The sequence below is a fragment of the Corvus hawaiiensis genome, chromosome 3 (genome assembly GCF_020740725.1).
Source record: "Corvus hawaiiensis isolate bCorHaw1 chromosome 3, bCorHaw1.pri.cur, whole genome shotgun sequence".
Lineage (NCBI taxonomy): Eukaryota > Metazoa > Chordata > Aves > Passeriformes > Corvidae > Corvus > Corvus hawaiiensis.
Window position 1 is genome coordinate 77,099,444 of NC_063215.1, and position 13,992 is coordinate 77,113,435.

General features: G+C 36.0%; 1 protein-coding gene across 23 annotated transcripts in view; it reads right to left on the minus strand.

Annotated features, from left to right (window-relative positions):
* AFDN (afadin, adherens junction formation factor) overlaps positions 1-13,992 on the minus strand; it is a 119,456-nt gene that overhangs the window by 37,650 nt on the left and 67,814 nt on the right. For all 23 annotated transcript variants that reach the window (XR_007202800.1, XM_048299637.1, XM_048299659.1 and 20 more), the window contains 6 exons: positions 12,608-12,702; positions 10,273-10,538; positions 9,631-9,774; positions 8,271-8,469; positions 6,550-6,653; positions 5,034-5,120 (listed from right to left, as the gene is read on the minus strand). Coding sequence is in view for 22 of the 23 variants with exons in the window: in XM_048299637.1 (XP_048155594.1) it covers positions 5,034-5,120; positions 6,550-6,653; positions 8,271-8,469; positions 9,631-9,774; positions 10,273-10,538; positions 12,608-12,702 (895 nt within the window). In the remaining variant the exon portion in view is untranslated. The remainder of the gene's footprint in view (positions 1-5,033; positions 5,121-6,549; positions 6,654-8,270; positions 8,470-9,630; positions 9,775-10,272; positions 10,539-12,607; positions 12,703-13,992) is intronic.

A 13,992-nucleotide genomic window follows, 5' to 3' on the forward strand; every position in this document is an offset into this window, starting at 1 on the left:
TTTATGTGCCAGTAGGGGCATATACATAAGTATTTTAAGGTGCTTGTATATATTTTAAGGTAACTTTTTCTGTTATACTACTACGAGATGACTGGACAAGAAGTAGAAATGTGTCATACTTTAAAGAACTAAATCGCAATACACTAGTGAGTATAACCAGCATGCAAAGATTAATCAGTAAAACTTGCTCTATCATTCCTGCAGAACATGGGAATCCTTTCTTTCGTGCAATAGTAACCTAAAGAGAATTGAAATGTCTCTCCTCTGCAAACATGTTGAATAAGACACCCTAAGTGCAATGACTTTGCACGTTCTGGTCTTTTCAGAAGGGTCTAGAGAGTATTAAAAATCTTCTACTCTTTGGGACATCAATTTTAATTATTCTACTAAGATTTTATAAGAGGAAAACAGACTTCCAGAGGAACCTGGATTAAAGCCAACTAGTATGACAAGTAAACAGATCACAGGTCATGCTATTCATGCTCTGGCACAGTAAAACAGTAGTTATCACACCTGAAACTTTAAATATTAATAGTCACTTCCACAAGTTTCAGAAGTGCATATGAAGAACAAGCTAAAAATTAGTTTTTTCTTTCTAGATTTTAGAAAGTTAGCCACTAACATCTGACTATATTTAACTGCATGCTGTATTACATAGTTGCTACATGAACAAATAACTACTGGCAGGTTTAAACAGGCAAGAGAGCAGGAAAAAGTACAGGGATAGTAAAACTTCAGAGAAAAACAGTCCCAACAGAAACCTGAACGGACTTACCATGGATTCTGTTCTTCCAACAACAGAAAACCACATTTTGATCTCCGGGACTACAGATCCTTGAAAGAAAAAAAACAATTCTCCACTTCTCTTCCAGCCCTCAACAGCAACCACCAGCTCTAGTCTGCTGGATTTTCCAAGATACCCATCAAGATAACTCGGAGCTCGATGCTATGACACAGTGTATCATTTATCAACAGCAGCTATAACCAATACAATATTCAGACCCTTACGTAATCAGTTATGCTGTTCTGACTTCCATTTACTTTAGAGGCTTTATTAAACTCTGAAAACTGCTAGAAAAAACAAAAAGGGAGCCCTTTTGTACTAAAGACAAAAACCTCCAAATTAAACAGGAAGTAATGTGCTGGCCCACAGATGGCTAAGAAGTCACATGCGAAAGCCCCCAAAAAAGTGATATATTTTTAAAGTAAACTGCATGCACACGCAGCTTCCAAATCATCTGGATTTCATAAAAACTTAACCACAATGTGGTTAGGAGTCTGGCAGCTTTTAACATCAAAACATCTTTCAGGGTTAGAGCAATCAAAGTCTGCACACAACCTCAAAAAGCAACACTGTTCCCCGTTCCCTATGCCTGACCACTCCTACCAACTACATTTCCATATACCTATTACAAAAACTATTGCTAATAAAGCTACAGAGTATTACTGTAAGAAAACACACAAATGTACCAAAGGGCAGAACAAGAAGTTACTTTTTTGGATCACATATGAAGCTATACAATTGAATTTTAAACAAAAATTGGTTTAAAGCATTCAGTTTAAGAAATGCTGCTAGGTATTTTCCCAATTTATAAAAAACCAAAACAAAATCCAAACAAGCACAACACTGTTTACACTGCTCTGGCAGCTAACAGCTGTTTCATAGCTAAACTTGTTTTCTTACTATGTTTGCATATAGCATATGCACTTACTACATGTTTGCTCAGAGGGGCTGTCCTGCCTCAGAAAACACCAAAGTGAGGTGAATTAGGTGATGCTCTCTCTGAATTTCTGCTCTCTCTGGTACTCCTGGCAGGCCTTTAAAACTTCTAATTAACTAAAATGAGTAGCTGTGACTAGAAAGTGAAAGACGTAATGCACTTAAACATTTTACCTATCACTAGGGGAGAAGAGGATCCAATACAGGGTTCCCCAGAGACCCAACACTTTCATATACACCTTGACTCACCTCTTCAGGTTTTGGTTTGTTTTTACATTAATGTACACATGGCTGCAATCCCCTAGCATCCCAAGGCGATACTCCTATCGTAAGAATAAGCAGGTGCACAGCATTTCAATGCAAGCTGCATCCCATCTCTGCTTATACAACCCTTGCTTCAGCTTCAATCCTCTTTTTTTTTTTTATTGCAGCAGGGAAGGAGTGACGATTACTTGATAATTACAAATATTTGGTGTAAAGGTATTATGTAAGGTGTGATTTCTAATTTCCTCATTAGAAACTCTTAATTGGCACAGACTTAAATCTAATAAAACCCAAAACTAATAAAAACTCAAATAATTACTAGAAATTTTTTAGATGTTTCCTCAGAGATGAGCAAAGATTTACTAGGAAAGCATGAATTTTTTTGCAATGGGTAGAAGGAAGAAAAGCAGTCCATTGGTATTATTTTTATGATCTCTTGAAAATCTGCCCATTTTGTCCACCTCTAGAATATCATCAAACTGCATTTTAACAAGCTTCATTCAAAGCCCGTGACAAGTATGAGAAGCCCCTAACACATATCAAGAAAGGCAGGTCAGCACTGAGATGCAAAGGTGTTCTCACAACATGCTACTGAAAGCAAGTATTTTGTCACATCACAGGAAAAGAACTGTTTTCCTAACAAAAGCTAAACAGATTCAGGGTTGTCCTTCACTTGTTGGAGCAGGGCCTGTTGAACAGCCACTGCATTTTCTACTGCTACAGCCCTTTTGAAGCACTGTAGAAACCAATAGTTCAATAAACACAGCTGGGTCAGCAATCAAACTGGGCTCCTGTGCAGGGCAGCAGCAACTATGTATTTCTGAAAGTATGAGCTTTCATTTCCTCAACTTTATGAGCAATTAATAGCCAACCTTTTACTATTAAAAAGTTTAGAAAAATCTGAATCTATTCTCATACTTGCCTCTCCCTCTCCTTTCAGGTATTCCATCCAGTTAATGTTTAGAAAATGTTAAGAAATGGTCTACTGGACTTTTTCCTCCATTTTCAAAGTTAAAAATGAGAATTTTAACTTTTATGCTGGTAAAAGTATACTACTTGAGATATGTAGAAAAAAAGTTACTAGTAAATATCAACAAGATAAGGAATAGAAAGAAAAAATGCACCAACCCTTCCTAGCTTTTCAGTCACACTCACTCAATTCTCTAAGCTGTTCTGCTCTGATCAGATTGAGAAAATTAGCGCTTGTGTATTCTTTGTATTCTTCGTTACTCTTTTTTTTAATGAAGCCTCTTACAGGAAAAACATGCTAATAATTACTCACAAAAAGCAACTTTGAACCTCTTGAAAATAATCCTACTTAATTACTACAGCAACTTCTCTCAAACGTAACGCATACGATCATTTCTATCCAATGAACCTTCTGATGACTTCATATTAAGCAGAAGCTTCTACTGTACATACACCAAAACTAAAACAATCCGTTTCTTGCTTATTTCAGACCAAAATTTAAAACATAACTGTTCTTATATCCAAATTCCAGTGTTAGTGCAGCACACAGCAGTAAGATGAAATGCAATGACTGTCTGAACCAGTGTTTCTGCAACTGTGCAGAGATGAAAACTGTTGCTTCCATGACTGATCATGATAAAGAAATCATGAAATGCATTAAATAACACAAAAAACTTTCAGATCAAGCTTACACACGGACCAGTAGCACTGTTACATACTGCTAATGGAAGTTAAATGTCAGTTGTTAAAACAACATCTAGAAGCCAGCCAGCTCCAATGAAAAAGGAAACTTTTCCCCCTGTAATATGCTACTTCACTCTAGATGAGAAACCAGATTTCTCAGGGTAAAATGGAAGAAAAATTACTTCCATGGCACATTTTGAAACATTCAACAGAAATGCAGATGGCAGTCAGAAGTCTGATACATATTTAATTCAGTGTCAAGATCAAGTATTTGCTTCTCAAATTATTAACCCACTCCACTAAAATCAGAGCAGAATATTGACTTACATTTTTCAGATCCTGAATTATTTCCTCAATAACTGCTGGTTGTTCAGCACTATACACCTGACACCAGGCATTCCTTTACAGATGTCAGAAATCACTCTTAAAAGCTGATACCATGCAAGATTACCATTTCAAGAACAGACTATGAAATGAGTGAAAGTTGTAAAAAAAACCAAAAAACCAAACAGTGCTGTTTAGAAGCAATTAACTATGCAAGGTAACTTAAAAGTAAAACAATCACATTTTCAGTTCGTGCACTGAGTGCCAAGGAGAACCACAGTATTCTGGAATTTCACGTATTACACAGTGAAGAGACATTACGAAAGACTTGTTCCATCTGTTGCACACCACGTGACTACAACATAGAATATTGAGTCTCACTGCTGCATAATTTGTAACAAGTTTTAAACTCAAAAGATTGTGTCTGCTACTTGATCCAGTTAATAGAGCAAAACCAACCAACTAGTGGAGTCTTCCATCTGGTGGCTGGAGCTGTATGTGCATTCTATACATTACTATGCAGTGCTACTAGGTACAGCATACACCCAAAATTTTGGCTACTATGCTGTAGGTCTCTGCTATAAAGAAACAAAACTGAAGCCATTCTTGCACCTTGTATTTTTGCACTGTGCAAAAGATAAGGTTTCTTCACAGCAGAAAGTATTCAAACTTTAATGTATACGTTTGAATTGTTTTGTTCATTCATCAATTAACCCCCAGACCCATTCTTTGTATTTACTTCTTTACTTTCAGCAGAAGTGATAAATACACCTGTTTATTAACTTTAAGTTTAATAATACTGCCAATTTTTGGCTCTGAGAAAACTAAATAAACCAGTAGCAGAGTTTTGAATTTCAATGTCTTAATAACTGCAACAATATTATGTTTCCATTTGTATTGTCCACATCTGTGTATTTTACCAAAACATACCCCAATCAGAATAAAAGCATGGTCAACACAATGCGCACAACCAACTTAAGGGAAACAGACTTTTTCCATTAACATATTCCACAGTAGGCTGATAAAAACAGAAGCTTTTTTCAATAACACGTAAACAAACCGACTTCCATACCTTGGCAGCAACAATGCTCAGTCCCATTCCATTTTGTTTTTTTAGTGTTACAGTGATAATTTCAGGTTCTTTTCTCAAAGGCTGAGCCTATCAAACAGCAAAGGGGAAAGAAGAAAAAATTCAGAAGTTCATGTTCACTGCCAGGCTAGGAAAGTAACTAAGCAAAATAGTTCATTACAAACAAAACTATTTTGTTAGAGCAGCAGGTCTCAAATCCCAAATAATGTATCTGGTATCTATTTTACAGGTACAATATCTAACATTTGATTAATATGGATTCAGATTAAGTACTATACCTGTGTTATACTACACTGCTGAAACTTTGAGGTCCACTCATTGTTTCTCCTTTAATTCAGTAAAGAGATTATTCATGAATCAAAAATTGAAATGTAACAGGTCTATAAAATTGTAGTAAATTTTAACAAAAACTGAAGTTCAGATTCCATAGGCTCCTATTACAAATGTGAGGGTGATCTACATAGCTCAGTTTTTAGTGCTGCATCTAGAAGATGATGTTTTCTTTGCAGAATTATTACAAAGCCAATTAATTACAAAGGCAGAGTTAAACCTTTGAAATAAATTTCAAAAAAAATTCATTTCTGAATACTCTCAAATACAGCCTGAGCCCCCAAACATGTTCAGTATTTTTTTTTAATATCTTTCAACATTGCCAGCTCCTCAACTCAAAAAGTTTTAATCACAATCTTCATTAGCTGAAGCCTGTCAGTTGGAACACCTTAGCTTGTATTCATATTGAAACGTAACTGCGAGATCCACAAGACCCATGAGAAGTAAAAATATAAGCCAAGAAAAGTAATTCAAAAAAATATTAATACTTTCTGATTGAGTTCAAGTATTAGAAAAGCAAGTCATTTTTAAGCTGAAAATCCTAATTTAAAATATGAAGCTACTTCTGTTTAGCTGCTTTAAAAATTATTTCACATAAAGCCACCATCTTTCCAAAACCAAGCTGTTCTGTAACTTTGATATTCAAACAGACAAGCAGAAAAAATCCACCACCAAACAAACCCTTACAACAGAAAAAAAAAACTACCTTGCACTGAAGTGAGACCATTTTTTACTAAGTATAATGTAAAGGAAAACTAAATTCTTTTTTCTTCAGGGAAAACCACGAGACTAGAAATTAATACTAAATATCTGGTTGGTAACTGCTAGTTTATAAATAAAAGCAGCCTGCACTTCCATTCACAAGTTATTTATAGACCCATGTCCATATATGTTTTTGCCTGTGTTTAGAAGAAATTTCTTCAGTTTATTCTCAGATTGGGGGAATAGGACAAAGTTTGCTTATGTGAAAATTATAATCATGCTACAGCCTAGAAAAACAGTGACTTAAAAAAATCTGCAAACAGTTCCTTAAATGCACCAATTCACTTATGAACTACATGCTTAACAATGAAGTCTATTCTTCCTAGTAAGGACTAAAACTGATCACATAAAACTCAATGGCTTGCCAGGATTTCAGTTGATAATTATTCACTGAATCAATACTTACCAACTCAGCATTCTCATGTGACAGGTGACTTTCATAATCTGCACCTTCAAAGTATATTGTCCACGTGCCTGGTGACCGTGGATGAGGTGTTAGTCTACAAAAACCTAAAGGAAAAAGTAACATCAGTATAGCCATGGTATTTTCTCAAGGGATTAATTAAAATAAAATAGTATTCATCTTTTTGTATTCATTAATGTGTCAAATCTTGTATCTCAGATGCCATTATGGGCTTTACTGCAATTTTATGCTATTACCTACAAAATACTACAGTTCTATAGCAGTTGCTTCTGAGAAACATACTTATTTAAAAGCACTGCAAGCTCATAGAAAACTCCAGGCCTGTAAAATATTGCTTTTACCAACCAGATCATCTTTTAGAATACAAACTACCAGAACTCTGATTAAGACAGTGCTACAGAAATCTACTTTACAAAGGGTCTAGCTAACCAGTCTCAACATAGATTTAGCAGAGGAGCAGGTCTGCCTGCACTCATGACGTTTTTAAACGCAACACTGCAATTAACAGGCATTTAGTTGATTTACTTTTTGTTATTTGAAAAATTTCTAGAATTTTGAAAAAGAAGCCACAGCAGTTCAGAAATATCCAACATTGCCTCCTAAGTCAGGGACATTGAGAATCCACATCACACAGAACTTATCAATCACTCCATCCAAATATATGATATTCTCCTCCTCATAAAGAACATTTTTCAGCAATTCAGTTTACACTGTTTCACTGCAAAAAGTCCCTCAGCATAATTTAAGGATACCCAAGAAGTAAAATTTTCAATGTATGCATTAAAAAAAGCCTTACTTATAATGAATATACAGCCATTTGTATGGCAACTGAATTATACTTACTAATTAAAGAATTTATTCTAAGAGTCTCCTTTCACCTCAAGACTACATCCTCTGTTACTCACTGGACTTCCAAAACAATCAGTTTCCTACTTTTCTTTTAAATGCAAGAATATGGCTTTTCTATAAACTAAGTTGGAAGCAACAATTGCAAAGCTTCACTCCAGTATAGAGCAAGGCTGCTTTTTCAATAGCCTTTGTTGCTACAGCCTCTTATTTATCTCAACATTCCTGTACAAATTTTTTAAACAACTGCTTGTAAGCAGAAGATTTAAAAATTCTAATAAAATTGAGTAGCACCAAATAAATATTATAACTTGTTCATTTACCGTAAATGCTCCGACAGACCCCCTGCTTTACTTTCTCAAGTTTAAGTCAACTTCATGCAACCACAAGATCTATCATTTACTTGTCATCTGAATTTCTGTTGGACTACAAATGCCCAAACCCTAAGTTCTTACACTGATCAACAGTGAAAGAACCATTTTAAGCTCATGGGGGTTTTTTTAATGTTACATGGAAGCAGCTGATGAGTAAAAAAAATATGATTTAACTATTCAATTCACCTTCATTTTAAAAATCAAAAAAAATTTTGGAGCGAAGGCAAAACAATGTTTCAGCAGGCACTAGTAACTCAGCACTGCATACTTAGAACCTGGAAACTGAATGAGAGGGGCAGGAAGAAAGGGTAAGGATTAAAAAAACCTTAATAATTTTGATGGGTTGCAAAAGTAAACATTTGAAGAACATAGTATAGAAAGATTGAAACACACACAAAAAAAAAGTGGCTTACACTTAACTGAAATATATTTTGCATTCTGTGTTTGCTACACAGATCATTGTAAAACAACAAAAGAACTAACCTCTTTGACAGAGTGGATCTAAAAATTCTTGTAAACCACTTGGAACATTTCTGACAACATCACAGGAATAGCCATCTTCTGGTAAAAGAAAAGGTAGCTGTAAGTCAGGATCCTCTTCCAGCTGGACTTCTCGGCCATCACTGCGAGCAAGTTCATCAGCCGTATTTTCTGCAACAGTTACTACATTCTCTATCAATTCCTGGACAGAAGGCAGAAAGACGCTGTTACTACAAAGGGATAACTTCATTAAGTTAAAAAACCTAACATTAAGAAGATGCTAAGATTGAAAGAAAAATCAAAACTGGAAAATAAATTACCAGATATAAAACTTCTTTGGCTTCGCTATGTATAGTCAGAACACTGCACTGATTTATTTTATGACATCTAGTAGATAACTGTATTACCAAATGTGACAGAAACTCTTATTTTTACTTCAGTATTTTTCAAACTTGTGGTGCATGTTTTTAATTGAATATTAATAATAATAAACCAAGCAACTATGGAATTCTACCTATGTGTAAACAGGTAATATAGATTATGTTCTTCAGCAGAAGACTTTGTGGTTTGGTAGCCGATATATAAAAACATCTCCAAGCTACAAGTCCCTCCTCCCCCTGCACCTGTAGAGCTGTTGTATTAGTGTCTCTGATTTAATAAACAAATGTATCTAAAGTTAATAAAACATGGACTTTGTACACAATGCATTCAGCTATATAAATATTAGACTGCCTCTGCCTTTTTTTTTTTTTTTTTTTTGAGATCAGAGAACTATTAGAGTTTACCTGAAGAGTGTTTTTTACAGTTCTGCAAGGAACACACTACACTGTCTTTTGACTTTTGCCATGGGTAAGACTTAGAATAGTCAGCCATCTTAAATATCAAGATAAAAAACCAGTTCCAAATGCAACATTATACAGATATATACATACAAATTCCAGGTGTCAACATGTTAACCAAAGGACAATCTGTCCACTGTTTGTATGAAGGGATTCAAGATCCATGGGTTTTTACATCCTACATGTGAAAAAGCCTAGTGTTCCTGATGCTTTCCTTTGATTTCTACAAATTATCAATCTTTGTTCCTTCTGGTTATACACAGAACCAAATTTTAGGGGTGCTGTGTTCTCTTCTACCACCTTTCTGTATTTCATGACAAATGGTGTAAGATGCAGTGACACCTCTCTGAATACATGCAGCATGGAGTGGTACCTTTCTGTCCAACTCAGTGTAAGAGATTCTTGATAATATCCTGCTTGAGTCAGTGAAGTACATCCACCAAAGATAAGATAGCTGTTTACAGACAGTGGTTTTTTATCTCAGGTATGTTAAAACTGCACAAAGAGTGATAGAAGAATCTTACTGTTGGGATGAGTGGTTCATCTGGAGCACAGTGATAATTCTGCAACAAAGCTTGTAGCTGCAGAGAATTCAGCTTAAAGCAAGTACTGTTAATATTTGGAACATCTGCATGCGAGTATTTGTCCATGGTAAGCAATGTGGTTGCCTAGAGGGGAGAAAAAAGTCACAGATGACAAATTCAAACCAGAATGAAACCTTAAGCCTTGTGTCTAAATGCTCTCTAGATAAGAGATAGGAAAAGAGAAAGCAAGAAGCCAGATTTGTAACAGAAGCAACATAAATATCCCCAAAACAAACACTAAATATATTTCCTGTACCAAAAGATGAACTAATACTAAATCTATAATAAATTAAGCACATCAATTTTTCAGCTACTCTTCCTGTCTCTGTTCAACATAGTTACAGCTCAGTCTTATAAACAGAAATTTAACATCCATGTTCACTATTCATTTCACTTGTAAATTAACCATTAATGATGTTGAAAACGTATTTTGTGTCTTTACCTCAATGCTACCTCAGTGTTCCAGGATTGATTCACACAAGCCATTCTTGTCCACATGCTATTTTCTAGGAACACAGCATAGGCAAATATTCTCTTTGAATATACAAGTATGTGAGAAGTGTTAATCATAAATACACTCACCTGTACTATTCTGCTCAGGTGGCAATCAGCAGCCAATTCTAAACCTTGTTTTTCTGCCCAGGCTTCAATGTGGCCCAGCTGTTGGCGAACAATAGCTCCCCAGTAATGTGAACATAACCCTGAATCTGGGGCTGTAACTAATCTGTTAAAAAGCCACATGTTGATAAAATGAAACAGCTGGGAGAAGAGCTGTATAGTTAGAGCAGCATTCACTCTACATCGTCGCAACAGGGACATGGCTCCAGTCAAGGTATGCAGCACATCATCTACAGAGATAAAACAAAGAGTCAGTCATGTTCACATACTGCAGTGTACACCCGGCTTAGGCAGTAACACAGAGACACTGAAGTCAGGCTGGTGAATGCTAGGTGGAACGTGTACTTAAGTTACACAGGCTTTCAGAAATACATGTACTGCTCCATGGTTTTCAAGATAGAGCAACATTAAAATGTTAGGCGGAATGTAACCCCTGAAACGAAAATAAATTATTGGGGGAAAATATTTATCATACAAGTAAATAACTGGCTATACCCAACATTTAAATCACATCCTCACTTTAGTAAACTGATTTTTCTATTAGTTTTTATACCAAGTTAAAACCTTCATATTCTATTGTTTCAAATACATATTCCAATTATTCCATAGCTTCTTGAAGTTAAGTATCAAATTGTACTCAGAAATTTCAGCAGAAGTTATTTGCATTGTATGACACACTTAAACTATAGAATGCACCTTCTGTTTACACATTAGATTTTTAAAACATTATTCAAAATCCCATTTTCCAATTACTGCATTGCAATAACTAACAAGCAATAGGGACTTCTGTTAGCATCACCAAGAGCAAACATCCTCATGTGTGTCCTAGTGGAAGCAACACATTTATCTCCAGGTCTTCTTTAAAGCAATATTTTTAATCTGAAATCTCTTTTGAAAAGACCATTAAATTAGTTTTTTTAGAATCGAAACTCAGGATTGTGTCTGAAAAAATTATCTGTAGGTTATAAGAAATCTATAAGGCAGCTCAAAAATAACTGAAATAAGAACAGCATCTGCCTTTATTCCAGTATCAGTTTGCTACATTTTCTGGGTTTGTGTCCCCAGAAGTACTCTCACTGTACAGGGCACTACAAACATAGCCGTGCATCTTTAGTCTTCCTTAAAGGTTCAATGCAGGAAAAAAGCAAGAACAGAAAGCTTAATACCTAAAGTACCAGAAAGCATCTATGAAATTTGTATAAATACTCTTTGCAGTTCAACAGAATGACTGTATTTAATTGCCTGCAGATCACCTTTCCTTCAATTATTGAAGCACTGGAAGTCTGAGCACAGTCACTGAGCCAGGGTGCAGACACAGGGTGATTGTACACATTGAGCAGGGTGCTCTCCTGGACAGGAACAGGCCAGAAAGGTTCATTGCTGTGAAGCAAGCAAAATGTTTCAAGTATCATGGCAGAGAACCCTGGCAGGAATCTACAAGGCCAGTCAGCCTGACCTTAGTAGCTGGGAGGTACTTGATCAGGTTCTCCCATAACAGCTCTACAGTGAAACAGCTGAGGTGAGGACTGGATAAGCCGATGGCAATGCACAGAGAGAACTGGCTGGACCATAGGACTTGGTGGATTTGCATTGCAGATACAATGTCCAGTTGGCCATCATGCGTTAGTGGCATCCCTCATGTTTTGAGATGAGACTGATGCTGTTTAATGACTTTAATTAATGATCTGAGCAATTGGATGGAGTACATTCTCTGCAAGTTCACAGATGACACCAAAAGAGGGCAAAATACTGATACAGTAAAGAGCAACAGTAAAGAGCAGCAGTATTTTTCAGAAGGGCCTCAGTAGGCTGGAGAAATGGGCTGACAGGGACTCCATGAATGTCAAAGGCAACTGCCAAGTCCTGCATCTGGGACGGAGTATGTCTGTGTGACAGCACAGGACAGGTGCCACCAGGACAGAAAGCAACCCTGATGAAACTTATGGAGAGATCCTAGTGACATCAAGTTGAATGGGATTAAACAGTGTTGCATACTAAGCTGTTAAGTCAGCAGCAGTGCAGCTAGCAGGAGGGAGAGAGGGAAGCAATCCTTCCTATGCATTCAGCATTGAGAGACTGCATCTGGAGCACAGCATCGAGTTTCAGAATCCCTGGCACAAGGAGGATACAGATTTAAGGGACCAAATTCAGCAGAGAGCCGAATCATCCATGCAAAATTGATGCAAATAATTCTCAGGGGTTAAGGTAACTTGTAAATGTAGTACCACTAGTATAAATAGATTTTTTCCTTAACAATTAATAGTATGGCTTGGAAGACACAAAGATCAAGTAGTCTGACCTATTTTAGGCCTCTGAGGATTATTTTCCTCTGGATCATCAAGGAATGCTGGCATGTAGTTATTAAGCTCTGACTGCAGACAATGAACCAGGTACCTGGAAGGGAATGGGGAAAAAAAGTAAATTTTAAATCCTCTATGTGTTCATTAAAAATGGTTCTGAAGAAAAGAGTTCTATCAAATTACAAGATACCAGAAGTTTCTGTGTTATTAATGTGATTACAGGAAACCCAGTAATACTTTTAAAAAGGCCTGAGGGACCAATTTTCCTACACCTTTCCTAAGAACACTGGAAAAAGAAGTGTCTGGGAACAAGCACAGACCTTTACATGCAATATTGCTACCACACTGGTAAGTGAAGGTCATATGCTACATGAAGAGATGCTGTCAGGCCAACCTTGGGTTCCATAAGTTTGTAAAAATAATTTTTTCCAAACAGAAATACATTTTTTAAAATTTTAAAATCTAGCAAGAGTAGTACTTAAAAAAAAAAAAAAAAAATTCATGTTCTGACCCAACACACAAAATCCTGAAATGGCCCTAGGGCTTTGTGTGAGAAATTTTCTGATTCTTTTATTTCTCTTACCTTTAACTACCCTGAAATGAAAATCTGTTTCAGTACCCTTTCTTTTCAAATAATTAAACATTTTCTTTAACTCTGTTTTTGCTAATTCATTTATATGTTTTCTGTTAAAAACTGAAACTAAAAAGGAATCAAATTGTAAACACAAGTATACAAGAAAATATTTCATGGCTTTCTAAAACTCCCCCTTCGTTTCACTGGTAACATTTTTAATGAAATACCCACAATTGCTAGAAATTAAATCCATGACAATTTCAACCAGTACTGGGAGTATGCCAGTTACCATCAAGTGACATTTTCACAATAGACTTCTTTCTGTTCATGCTTCAGTTGTGCTTTTTTATTTGTCTTCTAAGTATGTATTTCAGGGATCTCCCAAAGTTAACACATGCATTTGGACTCTGCCATGTTACACTAAGGGGAAATTCACACAGCTAAAATTCAAGAACACTTTTGCATCCACACTGCTTATAATGCAGAGAGAAAAATACAGCACCATTCCTTCCCAGCCTCAGCAATATTCTGTCTTTCATGACTACCTGGCCAATTAAAGCAGCAGGAAGTTATTTTAAGACACCAATTCAAGACACTGAGCTGTGGCAAAAGGCACAGCTTCATTAACAATGAGTGATTAGAGATGATATAAAAATGGAAAGACTTTGTCAAAATAGCTACTTGCTATACCTACCCTACTTGCCCAAAATTTACCAACAGAAAAAAAATATATCTGTGGGAATCCATACAAAGGGGTTTGGTGCTCCCCTGAAACTTTTTCAAAGTTCAGAAAGCAATGGTAAGATTTCA